The sequence below is a fragment of the Geotrypetes seraphini genome, chromosome 8, assembly GCF_902459505.1.
Source record: "Geotrypetes seraphini chromosome 8, aGeoSer1.1, whole genome shotgun sequence".
Taxonomy (NCBI): Eukaryota; Metazoa; Chordata; class Amphibia; order Gymnophiona; family Dermophiidae; genus Geotrypetes; species Geotrypetes seraphini.
In genome coordinates, this window is record NC_047091.1 from 128,685,675 (window position 1) to 128,698,993 (window position 13,319).

The window sequence follows — 13,319 nt, forward strand, 5'->3', positions numbered from 1 at the left end:
TTAGTAACGGCAGGGGGCTGGGACTTGGGTAAGGCCCGAGGATGTGCCTGCTGATGTCTCGGCGGTGGTCGCGAGAACGCCGGGATAGACTTGTGCGGCTAACGCCGCGGGTGGGCCCGATATGGCCGTTACTTAGATGGCTTCGGCTTCTGCCTGACCAGGAAAGAAAACGACCTCTCATGCTCCGAAAGGCGCTTTGTAGCCGCCTCAATGGAGTCATCGAATAATTCATTGCCCACACAGGGGAGGTTGGCCAATTGATCTGAAGATTCGGATCCATGTCGACCAGGCGCAACCATGCCAGCTGGCGCATGGCCACCGCAAAAGCGGAGACCCTGGACGAAAGCTCAAAAGCATCATACGCCGCATGGAAAAGATGGAGCCGCAAGTTGGAGAAATCCTCGAGGAGCAGGCCAAACGCCCCCTTGCGAGAGGCTGGCAAGTCCCCCCGGAAGGCCGTCAACGACCCAATCAGGTGTTTCAGATAGGACATGAAGGTGAAGGAATAATTCAACACCCTAGAGGCCATCATAGAGTTTTGGTAGAGCCTGCAGCCAAACTTATCAAGGGTCCTACCCTCCCACCCCGGCGGGATCGCCGCCGAGACACGGGACGGGTGAGACTTCTTGAGCGACGACTCAACTAGAAGCGACTGGTGAGACAATTGTGGTCGTTTGAACCCCGGGCAGGGGACCGTACGGTATTTGGACTCCATCTTCGAGGGGACCGCCGTGACCATATAGGGAGTCTCAAGGTTCCTAATAAAGGTTTGCCGGAGCACAGGGTTCAACGGCAGCCGAAGGGACTCTCTGGGCGGAGACGGCATGTCCAACTCCGACAGATACTCCTTAGAATACCTGGAGTCAGATTGGAGGTCCAGGTTAAGCGCCCGACCCATGTCCTGCACGAATCTCGTAAAGGACAGGCGGGACGCTCCCCTGGCCCCGGGAGGCGACGCCGAACGAGTCCGCCCCGGTGCCGAAAAGGAAGGGGAATAGTGAGGTTCCCGCTCTGTAGTGCGCTCCGAACCCCAGGAGGCACTCAAAGAGCGCGCTGGGGTCGAGGACCTGCCCCTCGGAGACGACCCCGGGGTACGGGGCACCGACCGAGTCGATGAGGCGAGGAAATGCGGGAACAAAACAGAGGTAGTTTTAAGTTGCTGGGCAACGCAAAGAGGAGTCCCCCACCGAGCAAATACTTGACGAAGTGTGGGGGAATTGAGCATCCATTCGTGAGGTTGCAATAGACGACTCAATTTGTCTGCAAGACAGTTCTGTTGACCTTGAATATAGACGGCTCGAAGGAAGATGTTGTGAGAAATCGCCCAATGCCACAACCTCAGAGCTTCCTGACAAAGGGAGTGGGATCCCGTCCCGCCCTGTTTGTTGACATAATACATCGCTACTTGATTGTCTGTCCGAACCAGTACTACTTGGTCGTGAAGGAGAAGAAAAGCTTTGAGAGCAAGAAAAATCGCTCTGAGTTCCAACAGATTGATGTGACATCGACGATCTGCGGTTGTCCACAACCCTTGCGTACGGAGACCATCTACGTGAGCTCCCCATGCGTAGGTGGACGAATCTGTCGTGAGCACTTTCTGATGAGGAAGATGGAGAAACTGTAAACCTCTGGAAAGATTGGAAGAGAGCATCCACCAGCGGAGAGACTTCTTCAATAAAGGAGTCACCTCTATATGTCGAGAAAGCGGATCTAGGGCCTGTTGCCACTGAGACGCCAGGGTCCATTGAGGAATGCGAAGGTGTAGTCTTGCAAAAGGAGTTACATGAACCGTAGATGCCATATGTCCGAGTAGGACCATCATTTGGCGAGCCGTGAGAGTCAAAAGGGAAGCCACTCGCTGACAAAGTTGAAATAGAGTTTCTTGATGATTGAGAGGGAGGAAAGCTCTCATTTGAACAGAATCCAAAACGGCGCCAATAAATTGGATCGACTGAGTTGGAACCAACTGAGATTTTGGAAAGTTGATATGGAACCCCAGACTTTGAAGAAAAGAAATAGTCTGAAGGGTCGCTTGTATAACCCCTGGAAGAGAAGGAGCTTTGATAAGCCAATCGTCGAGGTAAGGAAGAACCTGGAGACCTTGAGCACGGAGGGCTGCAGCCACCACGACCAGACACTTGGTGAAGACCCTGGGGGAGGTCGCCAAGCCGAAAGGAAGAACCCTGTATTGAAGATGAAGGTTCCCCACCTTGAACCTGAGATATTTGCGAAAATTCGGATGGACAGGAATGTGAGTATAAGCCTCTTTGAGGTCCAGTGAGCACATCCAATCTCCCTGATCCATGAGGGAGTACAAGACTGGAAGGGAGAGCATGCGAAACTTCTCTTTGACTAGAAATTTGTTGAGGGCTCAGAGATCCAGAATGGGTCGCAAATCCCCCGTCTTCTTGGGAACTAGGAAGAATCTGGAGTAAAACCCCCAGGTTGTGCTCGGAAGAAGGAATCTCCTCCACTGCTCGAAGGCGAAGAAGTGCCTGAGCCTCCTGAAGAAGAAGGGGGAGTTGCGAGAAACTGGAAAGACACTCTTTTGGAGGGTGATCTGGAGGCACCCGAAGCAGGCGCAGAGAGTATCCCTCGCGGATGATGGTGAGAACCCAAAGGTTCGATGTAATGGTTTCCCAGACAGATGTAAAAAGGGAAAGACGATCTCCTATGGGCAGGGAGGAGTTTGGATGCAAGGAGGTTGGAACGCTCACCACTTGACCGTCAAAAAGACAAGAGCAGGTTTGGTTGGAGCGGGCGCCTGAGACTTCTGAGGACGTTGTTGTTGAGGACGCCTAGGAGGAGGTCGAGAGAAAGCCGGAGTGGATTTCATCGGGTAGCAACGAGCAGGAGGCTTGTAAGCTCTAGTCGCAGAAGGATTCGGCTTGGGTCGAAGAAGAGAGACGAATGAGCGCTCAGGTTCAGAGAGTCGCTTTGTAGCTGCCTCGATAGAATCGTCAAAGAGTTCAGAACCCTGGCAAGGCAGGTTTGCTAAACAGTCCTGCAGGTTGGGGTCCATATCAACGATTCTAAGCCAGGTGAGACGGCGCATGGCCACTGCAAACGCCGAGACCCTAGAAGAGAGCTCAAACGCATCATAAGATGCCTGCAACATGAAAAGGCATAATTGAGACAGAGATTGAATAATCTGTTTAAAGTCCAAAAGACGCTCTCTGGGCAAGTCTGGGCAAAAAGATGACAACTGTTTCAAAAAGTAATTGAAATATGATGTAAACACATAGTTGTAATTCAAAATTCGGTTAGTCATCATCGAATTTTGATACAGTCTGCGCCCAAACTTGTCCATAGTGCGACCCTCACGCCCCGGAGGGACTGTTGCAGACACCTTAGAGGGGTGAGCTTTTTTAAGGGATGATTCAACAACCAAGGACTGATGGGAAAGTTGTGATTTCTCGAAGCCCTTGCAGGGAACAGTGCGATATCGAGACTCTAGCTTCGAAGGAATAGCTGTCACAGAGTAAGGAGTTTCCATATTTCGTAGGAAAGTCTGTTTCAGCACCGGAGTCATGGCAGCCGTAAAGTTTCCTTAGGAGGATGGGAAAGCTCCATCCGCTAAGTATTCAGGCATGTATTTAGAATCAGAGTGTAAGTCTAATTTAAGAGCCTGCCCCATGTCGAAGACTAATTTAGCAAAGGAAGAAGACTTCAAAGTCGAGGCTTCTTCAGGTGAGGCAGAACGAGAACGAGGAGCCACTGAAAATGAGGGAGAAGCCTCGTGAAAGAATTGAGATACCGGCTCCGATTCCAAACGTAAAGTGATTGACGATGCTCCACTCCCTGTGAGGCGGAGTGATCGAATGCTTCCACTTGAGACTCCGAGACGGTGAAGTCCTCGGAGTGCGAGGCTTAGAAAGTGGGGACACATCCCGAGGCAAAAGCCTCGAGGGAGGAGTCCTCGACCTCGAATGCCTCGAGGATACAGAGGAGGCAACTGTACTATGAGAGCGAGGCATATGCTTCGAAGGAAGATCCAAAGGCCTCGAGCTCTTCGATGAAGGAATCTTCGAGGACCTCGACCGATGCTTCGGTCGAGGCAAAGACAGTCTAGAAGCCCGTTCAGGAGAGGAGTCTGAAGAGGAAATCCTAGTGCAAGACCTGCCCCTAGGAGACTGCCGACGAGGCTCAAACTGCTGCTCAGGCTGGACTTGCGAAGACATAGTCGAGGTCGGGACCAACTGAGCTACGATGGAGGATATTTGAGTAGTTAAGATCGATTTAAGCATATCCTCGAACATGGGTACAGAGACCAAGGGACTCACAGGCGGTCTTGTGCGCTCCAAGGAGGGTGACCTCGAATGTGAGTATTCCCTAGACTTGGAGGCACGCTTCGAAGATGGTCGAGAAGACGGAGTTGAACCCGGAGCCCCAGGCTGTGTGGAAAGAGACTCCGTCGGCTTCTTGGGTATGGCACCTGAAAAGGAAGCAGGAGACTTACCCCCCAGTACAGGCTTCGAGGACACCGCCGAGGCCTTCGAGGAGGCGAAGTCGAGGGTTTAGCACTCAAGGGTTGTCCCGAAATCGAGGGCTTTGAAGACGCCTCGACCGAGGCCAAAGCTTTATCAGGCTCCATTCGAGGAAAAAGCTCGAAGAACCTGTCACAGCGGCGCTTAAAAGCACGAGGTTTAAGAGTGAGGCAGCGAAGACAATCTTCTGGGCGATGAGTAGTCCCCAAACAGATCATACACCGACTATGAGCGTCGGTGATCGAGATTGTTCTGCCACACTGGTAACACCTTTTAAACCCGGTTACAGGTCGGGACATAGAGAGGACAAAGTCCGTGTCGAGAAGAAGGGAGAGAGGCCTAAGCCTCAGATCCCCCAGAACTCGGCACCACAAAATAAAAGAAACACAATTATTATTTTTTTTTTTTTTTAAAGAAACAAATAATAAAAGTACAAGCACAGCGACCGTGAAGAAAACTTCTCAGCCGCGGTGATGAGAAGGCACAACGCTACGGAGACAGAGTTGACGAGTCTTCTCAGCTCCGCGGAAAACGTTGAACTGAGGATCCTCACAGGAGATGCGCCCCCTAGTTCGGGCGGGAAGGCACGCGCACATGCGCGATGCAGCACTCGAAAGCTCGAGATCTTCAAGCAAGTTTTCGAGGCTGTCCGCTGCGGGGCTCCATCAGTGACGTCACCCATGTGTGGGAATATGCTGCCTGCTTGTCATGGGATAAAAAACAAATCAACTAATATACAATATGCAACATATATTAAGCTTTATAGGATGATCATGAAGGACTCCGTTTGGAGTCCCACAGTTTGAGAAGCACTACCCTATGCTGTTAGGATGTTTTAATTGATACTGTAAATAGCAGATTATAAAACAATGTGTATTATTTGAACATGTTTACTGCTGTAATTGCCTACGTTCAGCTTAAGTTTGCTGAACACTGCCTTGTGTGGATTTATTCAGAAAGGTGTTAATAAGTCATAATAATAAATAGAATATAAAAACAAGAACAGAAACGGATCATTTATTCTTCAAAAGTACAAATACTAATGAAAGTTACTAAGAATCTTCGGCGGGCTTTTACAAAGCTGCACTGCCAAGCCACTCATAGGAACAGAACAAACGGCTCAGCATCTAGAATGTGCTGCTTGGCAGCACCGGTTTGTAAAAGGAACGATTAGGTTCTTACCTCAATAATCCTCTTTCAAGTAGAACAGCATAAAATTCCTTAAGGATGGGTTGTATATCCCAACTCATGAATTGGATTGTAGAAGGCATCAATCTTTTTTTCTCAGCTCCATCTCTCTCAGCAGTACCCTCTCTCTTCAGTCCGTACCAAAGCAAGCAATAACCCCTAAAAAGGAAATGATAACAAGGAAGGGTTTGGGGAACTCGCCAATAATGTTAACTTTGCTGTGCTCTGTAATAGAAATAAAAACATTACAATTGCAAAACTAAAGGTGGAACCAACTTACCATCTACCTATATGCAACTGGGCACCATGGACACAGGATGGAGGCACTGGGGGCACCATGAACACAGGACGGAGGCACTGGGGGCACTATGGACACAGGAAGGAGGCACTGGGGGCACTATGGACACAGGAAGGAGGCACTGGGGGCACCATGGACACAAGAAGGAGGCACTGGGGGCACCATGGACACAGGACGGAGGCACTGGGGGCACCATGGACACGGGACGGAGGCACTGGGGGCACTAAGGACACAGGAAGGAGGCACTGGGGGCACCATGGACACAGGAAGGAAGCACTGGGGGCACTATGGACACAGGAAGGAGGCACTGGGGGCACCATGGAGACAGGACAGAGGCACTGGGGGCACCATGGAGACAGGACAGAGGCACTGGGGGCACCATGGAGACAGGACGGAGGCACTGGGGGCACCATGGACACAGGACGGAGGCACTGGGGGCACCATGGACACAGGACGGAGGCACTGGGGGCACCATGGACACGGGAAGGAGGCACTGGGGGCACCATGGACACGGGAAGGAGGCACTAAGGACACGGGAAGGAGGCACTGGGGACACCAAGGACACAGAAAGGAAGCACTGGGGGCACCATGGACACAGGACTGAGGCATTGGGGGCACTATGGACAGAGGAAGGAGACACTGGGGGCACTATGGACAAGGGACGGAGGCACTGGGGGCACTATGGACACAGGAAGGAGGCACTGGGGGCACCATGGACAGAGGAAGGAAGCACTGGGGGCACCATGGACACAGGACGGAGGCATTGGGGCACCATGGACACAGGACGAAGGCACTGGGGGCACCATGGACAGAGGACTGGGGAACTGGGGGCACTATGGACACAGGACGGAGGCACTGGGGCACCATGGACACAGGACGGAGGCACTGGGGGCACTAAGAACACGGGAAGGAGGCACTGGGGGCACTATGGACACGGGAAGGAGGCACTGGGGGCACTATGGACACATGACGGAGGCACTGGGGGCACTATGGACACAGGACGGAGGCATTGGGGCACCATGGACACAGGACGGAGGCATTGGGGCACCATGGACACAGGACGGAGGCACTGGGGACACCATGGACACAGGACTGGGGCACTGGGGGCACTATGGACAAAGGAAGGAGACACTGGGGGCACTATGGATATGAGAGGGAAGGGGGCACTATGGACATGAGGGAAGGAGGCACTGGGGGCACTATGGACATGGGAAGGAAGGAGGGAGGGAATAGAAAGGGACAATTGTTGGGCCTGAGTGCAGAAAGAAATAAATTAAAGAAAGGATACACAGTCAATTAATTGATGTCTCCTTTTGATGAAAAAAATAAATGGTCACGTTACCTCTGACTTACTTTCTCTGTAGCAGAGTCGGCAGCCGCGCTAAGGTGCAGGAAGGTTCCGCAATGATTCGTCTGCCGGCTCTGCTCCGGAAGAAGTAAGTTACGTCGGAGGGGGTGGACCCGGCAGATGCAGTCATTGCGGGACTTTGCTACAACTCCCTGCGTCTGCCGGGTCCACCCCCTCTGACATAACTTACTTCTTCCGGAGCAGAGCCAGCAGACGAGTCATTGCGGGACCTTCCAGCATGCGGCTGCTGAGTCCGCTCCAGAGGAAGTACATCCGAGTGGGGTGGACTGGCAGCCGGCAGCTACAGTCATCGTGGGACCTTGCTGCATGAATGGAGAGAAAGGAGCAGGACTGCTGGAATAGAAGAGTGGTGGAGGGAAAGAAAGGGGGCAGGGTCGTATGGAAGGGTGGTGCTGATGGAATTGATGTACAGAGAAAGGGGAGAGACATAAGGGGGAAGGATATTGGAGGGAAAGAAAGGGGGCATATGCTGATTGAAGAGGGGTGGATGGCGAGAGAAAGGGCAGACATTGGATGGTAGTGGGAAGCCTATGCTGGATGGAAGTGCAGATGGGAAAGATAAGGGAGCAAATGTAGGAAGGAAATGGGAGGAGAGAAAGATCACATCCTCCCCAAAAAAAAACCCGAAGAATCAATCATGCTTCTTTAAAGTCTGTTTCCCCTGCCAATCTCCCCAACCTTGCCTCTGACTCGCTCACCCCAGTCCCAATGCTTTATTGCAACGCAAGATCCGCTTGCAACAAGATTCAAATTCTGAAGGACCTACTTGAAGATTCTGACCCTGGTTTCCTTTGCATCACGGAATCATGGATTAAAAAAGATGACCTATTTACACAAAATGAACTCTGCTCCCATGGCTACCAAGGTCTATTTTCACCTAGATCTAACCGTAAAGGAGGTGGCCTGGCAATTCTCTACAAATCCTTTTTCGATGTTCAGCTCCTCGAAAGGGGTTGCCACACCTCACTAGAATACATGCTTGCTTCCGTCAACGATGAACTTCACCCTCACCCACTGGGCATCCTGCTCCTATACCGCCCACCTACCCCTTGGAACAACTCCTCCAAACTCATCCTTGAGACTATAACAAACGCCTTCCTCAAGTTCCAAAGATTATTGATCATTGGAGACATCAATCTCCACCTAGACGACATCACCAGCAAGGATACGATTGAACTTATTACCTTCTTCACCTCCCTTGGCCTCACCCTCCCTGCACCATCCCCAACCCACGAAAAGGGGCACACACTAGACCTCATTAGCTTCCTCGACCTTACCGCTCACAAGACGTCAATTGACGACACTCGCTGGGAACATGTCCCCTGGTCTGACCACTTCCTAGGGGCTTTCAGTCTCCCCATCTTTATGTCGCACCTTGGGGCTCCACCCCGTACTCCCAACCCCATTACCTTCCGCAAAAAAATCACAAGCGACCTGTTCTGGTCTAAATTTCTCAATCTATTCTCCTCTGCCCCTAAGCCTGCAGATTCAGGTACTAATTGGCATAACTGGGTCGCTCTCTCCAAATCCACCTATCTTTCCCTCGCCCCCCTTTCCACTAAATCCATCTCCTATCCCCGCAAGGCCCCTTGGTTCCTCCCATATCACAGAGAGCTAAAACAGAAATGTCGAGCTCTGGAGCACATATGGAAAAAATCAAAATGTCCTATAGACAGACAGTCCTGGAGAGTCAATATCAAGCTGTACAATACAGCACTAAAAAAAGCAAGAAAGAACTTCTATGGTGACAAATTCTCCAGGTCCAACAATCAAAGCAGTACTCTATTCAACATCTGGCGCTCCCTAACCTCCAAAAGAGACCCCACCTTGCTCCCCTCCTCTCCCTCAGCCGATGTTCTAGCAAAATTCTTCAACGATAAGGTTTCTTCCTTGAGATGCTCTTTCCCTCCTTCAGTCTCTTACAACTCCCTAGTGCCTACCGATTCCACTCCCACCCTAATGGTCTCCAACCCTATCCCAGCTGACAGATCCTGGACCACTTTTGAGCGCGTATCTGAATCCCTGGTCCTCAATCTCTGCCTCAAACTGAAATCCTGTAATTGCTCCTTGGACCCATTCCCCTCCTACCTATACGAGAACATTCCCACTCAGGCTATTTCTTCTATCACCATTCTCATAAACTCCGCCCTTCAGTCGGGCCATTTCTCCCCAGAAATGGGTCATATCGCCTTTACCCCACTACTGAAAAAATCTGACCTTGACCCTTCCATACCATCCAGCTATCGCCCAATTGCAAATATCCCTCTCCTAACCAAGATGCTAGAGTCCATCATTTCTTCCCAACTCTCATCATACTTAGAGAGATTCTCTATTCTTTTACCCTATCAATATGGCTTTCGTCCTAACTTCAGCACCGAATCCCTACTGTCTTCCCTGATTTCAAGGGTTCAACAACTTCACTCTCAAAACAAGTTCGCCGTCCTCCTACAATTTGACCTTTCCGCTGCTTTCGACGTTGTTCACCATGATATTCTTGTTTACCAACTCTCTGAGATAGGTATCAACTCCACAGTCCTAGGTTGGTTCTCTAAATTCCTCCGCTCTCGTTCTTACATTGTTAACATGAATGGCACCTCATCCTCCCCCTGGAAACCGAATTGTGGAGTCCCGCAAGGCTCTCTACTATCCCCTATCCTTTTCAACATCTATATGTCCTCCCTAAAACTCCTCCACCTATCCCCCCTTGAAACAATTTACACTTATGCAGATGACATCCTCGTCCTCCTCGAGACCGATTCGAACCTCACCGACCTGTCTAAGAACATATCCTCTTGTATAATGAACCTACAATCCTGGGCCCACACTGTGCAAATGAAATTGAATGAGTCCAAAACAAGACTTCTTTGGCTCGGTCCAAAACTAGATCACCTACCCACCTCCATCCCACTACCCTCTGGCTCCTCTCTGCAGCTTGAGTTCTCGAGCAAGGTCTTGGGCATCATCATTGATTCCACATTGTCCTTCAATGACCACCTCCAATCCTTGGTAAAAAAATGCTTTTTCAGCCTTCACATGCTGAGGAAAGTTAGATCCTGCTTCCATCAAAAACATTTTACCCTCCTTGTCCAATCCATCATCCTCTCCAGATTGAACTATTGCAACTCTATCTACTTAAGCCTAACTAAGAAAAACCTCCACAGACTCCAACGGATTCAGAATGCCGCGGCCAAGCTCATCTTCGCTAAAAGTAAATTTGACCATGTATCCCCGCTCCTGGCCAAGCTCCACTGGCTTCCGATAATCGCCAGGGTCCACTATAAATGCGCCTGTTTAACTTTCAAAATCCTATATGGTATCCTCCCTCCCTTTATCCCTCTTTCTTGGAATTCCTCAAACCCTAATACCACAAGATCCTTCCACAAATTAAAACTATCCTTCCCCTCGCTAAAAGGCATTTCCCACACAGGAAAGCTAGGGACCTCCCTCCACTTCAAAATCACTGAGCTCTGGAATAACCTTACCTCTCCTCTTCAGAACTTGAGCTCTCTCCAAGTTTTCCGCAAACATCTGAAAACCTGGCTTTTCTCAAAAAATGTAAGTCTCCCTTCAACTTAGGAATCAAGGAAACTCTTATATCTTGGCATCCAAAGTCCTCTAAATTTTCTTCACACTTCTACCTCTAACCCTCTGTTGTAGTTCCTTCCTATTTCTCCTACTGTAAACCGTGTCGAGCTCTACGAACGTGGAGATGATGCGGTATACAAACCTAAGGATTAGATTAGATTAGAAAGAGGGAGCAGATGCTGGATGGAAGTGGACAGAGAGAGGAGAAGGTACTAGATGGAAAGGTTGGAGAAAGAGGGTACATGATGGAAGGAGGGGATAAATAAAAGGAGGGCACATGATGGGGAGAAAATGATTGAGTTAGGGAAACACTGGAGGGGTGAGGGAAAGAGGTGGCAAGCTTTAGGTAGACAATAAAAAAGGACATTGATGAGAGGGTAGTAAGAACGTAATCTAGACAGATGCAGAAAATACATTGAAAACGAAAATGAGGGAAGAAAGGGAAAGGATTGCAGAGGAGAGGTGTGGGAGAGGGAAGGAGAGGAGAGAGATGCCAGACCAATGGGGGTGAAAGGAGAGATGGAAGGGGGAGGCATACAGTTTCTGGAAGGGGCATATAAGGAGAGAAGATGCCATATAGGGGAAGAAAGATAGCATACAGTGGATGGAAGGAAGAGAGTTACAAGAAGATGAAGAAAGCAGAAACCACAGAAGACAAAGGTAGAAAAAAATTTCTATTTATTTATTGCTTTAGGAGACATGTGTCACTGTTTCTGTGGTGCACTGTATGCAGAGTCCAGCTTCTTACTGGTTCAGTTTAACCTTTATCTATGTATTTCTATTTTATCTCCCTTTTTACAAAACTGTGGAGCGTTTTTTAGCGCCAGCAGCGCTGATGCTCAGAATTCTATGAGCGTCAGAGCTGTTACCACCGTGGCTAAAATCCACACTACAGTTTTGTAAAAGAGGGAGGGGGGTTAGTTTGTGATTACATATTCCATACTAGGCGAAGATGTTTTCTGTGTTCTGTGTGTTCGAAAGACATGGTTTTTTGTTAGGATTGACTGTAGGATTGATCTGTACTAGTCTGGCTTGTTTAGTTTTACAATGGGTGTATTGATATTGTACTGCTCACTGCAGTATGTAAGATGCTGCCTTTTCCTAGGTACTCATGTGTGACGTGTGGCTTGTTACTAAAAATCATGTTTTTCGTACAGATGGGAGGGGGTGTTAAAAAATTATGGGCCCCGGGTGTCACATATGCTAGGTACGCCACTGGTTTGGTCAAATAGCTATGATAAAAATTGATCTTTTACCTAGACTCATACTTAAGTCTTGCCTGTACTTTTACATAGGTCTTTTGTTTCTTACTTTTAAAGTCACATGGTCATTTGTTATTCCTTATAAAACATACTAATATTGCCTGGTAACATTCTTTATAGGAATATGAAACAGAAGGGCCCTGGTGTGCTCCATTTACCTCCATTCCCTCCTTTTCTCCCCCTTTACAACAGCAAGGACTCCCCCTCTTCTCACAATACTTTGTACTGTTCAGGCCTGATCTTCTGACAGTATTTCAAAGCACCTCTTGTTCCTTGCATTTTTTTTAATTTCCCCCTCAGTACTACAGGTTACTACAAAACCGTAGTCTCAAAGGCTGGAAGAAAGCGAAATACAAATATCTATCACTATGGTTTTTGCTTTGTCACCTTTTCCAACTCCAAGCAAGAACATAAGTTATTTCCCTACTAGAATGAATCTAATGGCATCAGGTGCTTCTAAGGGAGAACGATTTAAGCGCTGGCTTTCCTGATGTGCAATCTGCCTCATTAATCATTCTATTCCGCACCCCCCCCCCCCATCATATTTCTACAATAGTGCCGCCTTCTCCTTACCCCCCCCCCCAAAAAAAAAAAAAAAAAAGATTAAAAAAAAATTTATCACGCATGCAATGCTTCTCTCACCTTTTTCCCTCTTCTCAGACTCGGACACGCGTTCGAAGCCGAACTGAGTTTCTATGTACTGCCTATCCGTATGCTGTAACCGCGGAAACCAGTGCCTTCCAGTAATACCACATAACCGATGGCACAAGCCAACTCCACATCGCTTGATTACCACTACAGCCATCTTCCACTGTAGGGAAGAAAAAGAGCGGAAGTGACGTACCACTCACTCGCTAATACATAAACGGAAATTAAGTGTACAGATTATTATGGACTGCGAATTTGGCCTGTATTTCTTATACCAACTACCTCTTTGGCTGGTTTTCTCATGTCCTGAGGACCGCACACTTTTTTTTTTTTTTTTCAGAATATTCACAATAAATAAGTATGACATATCTGCATCTGATGGTGCCAGCACACTTGTCTCATGCATTATAATCATTGTGGTTATTCTGAAAATTGATTGACCGTGGGATCCCCCACAAGCAGAGCCAATTGACCTTGCCACT

General features: G+C 49.0%; 1 protein-coding gene across 5 annotated transcripts in view; it reads right to left on the reverse strand.

The window, feature by feature from the left end:
- COQ5 (coenzyme Q5, methyltransferase) overlaps positions 1-13,319 on the reverse strand; it is a 62,291-nt gene that overhangs the window by 48,724 nt on the left and 248 nt on the right. Inside the window, exons 1-2 of one of the 5 annotated variants that reach the window (XM_033955898.1) lie at positions 12,832-12,946; positions 5,670-5,834 (exon numbers count right to left, since the gene is read on the reverse strand). The exons of 1 other annotated variant lie outside the window; for it this stretch is intronic. Coding sequence is in view for 1 of the 4 variants with exons in the window: in XM_033955896.1 (XP_033811787.1) it covers positions 12,832-12,994 (163 nt within the window). In the remaining 3 variants the exon portion in view is untranslated. Of the gene's footprint in view, positions 1-5,669; positions 5,835-12,831; positions 13,001-13,319 lie in introns of those variants that run through there. 3 more of the 5 variants (XM_033955896.1, XM_033955899.1, XM_033955900.1) reach the window with 3 other exon arrangements.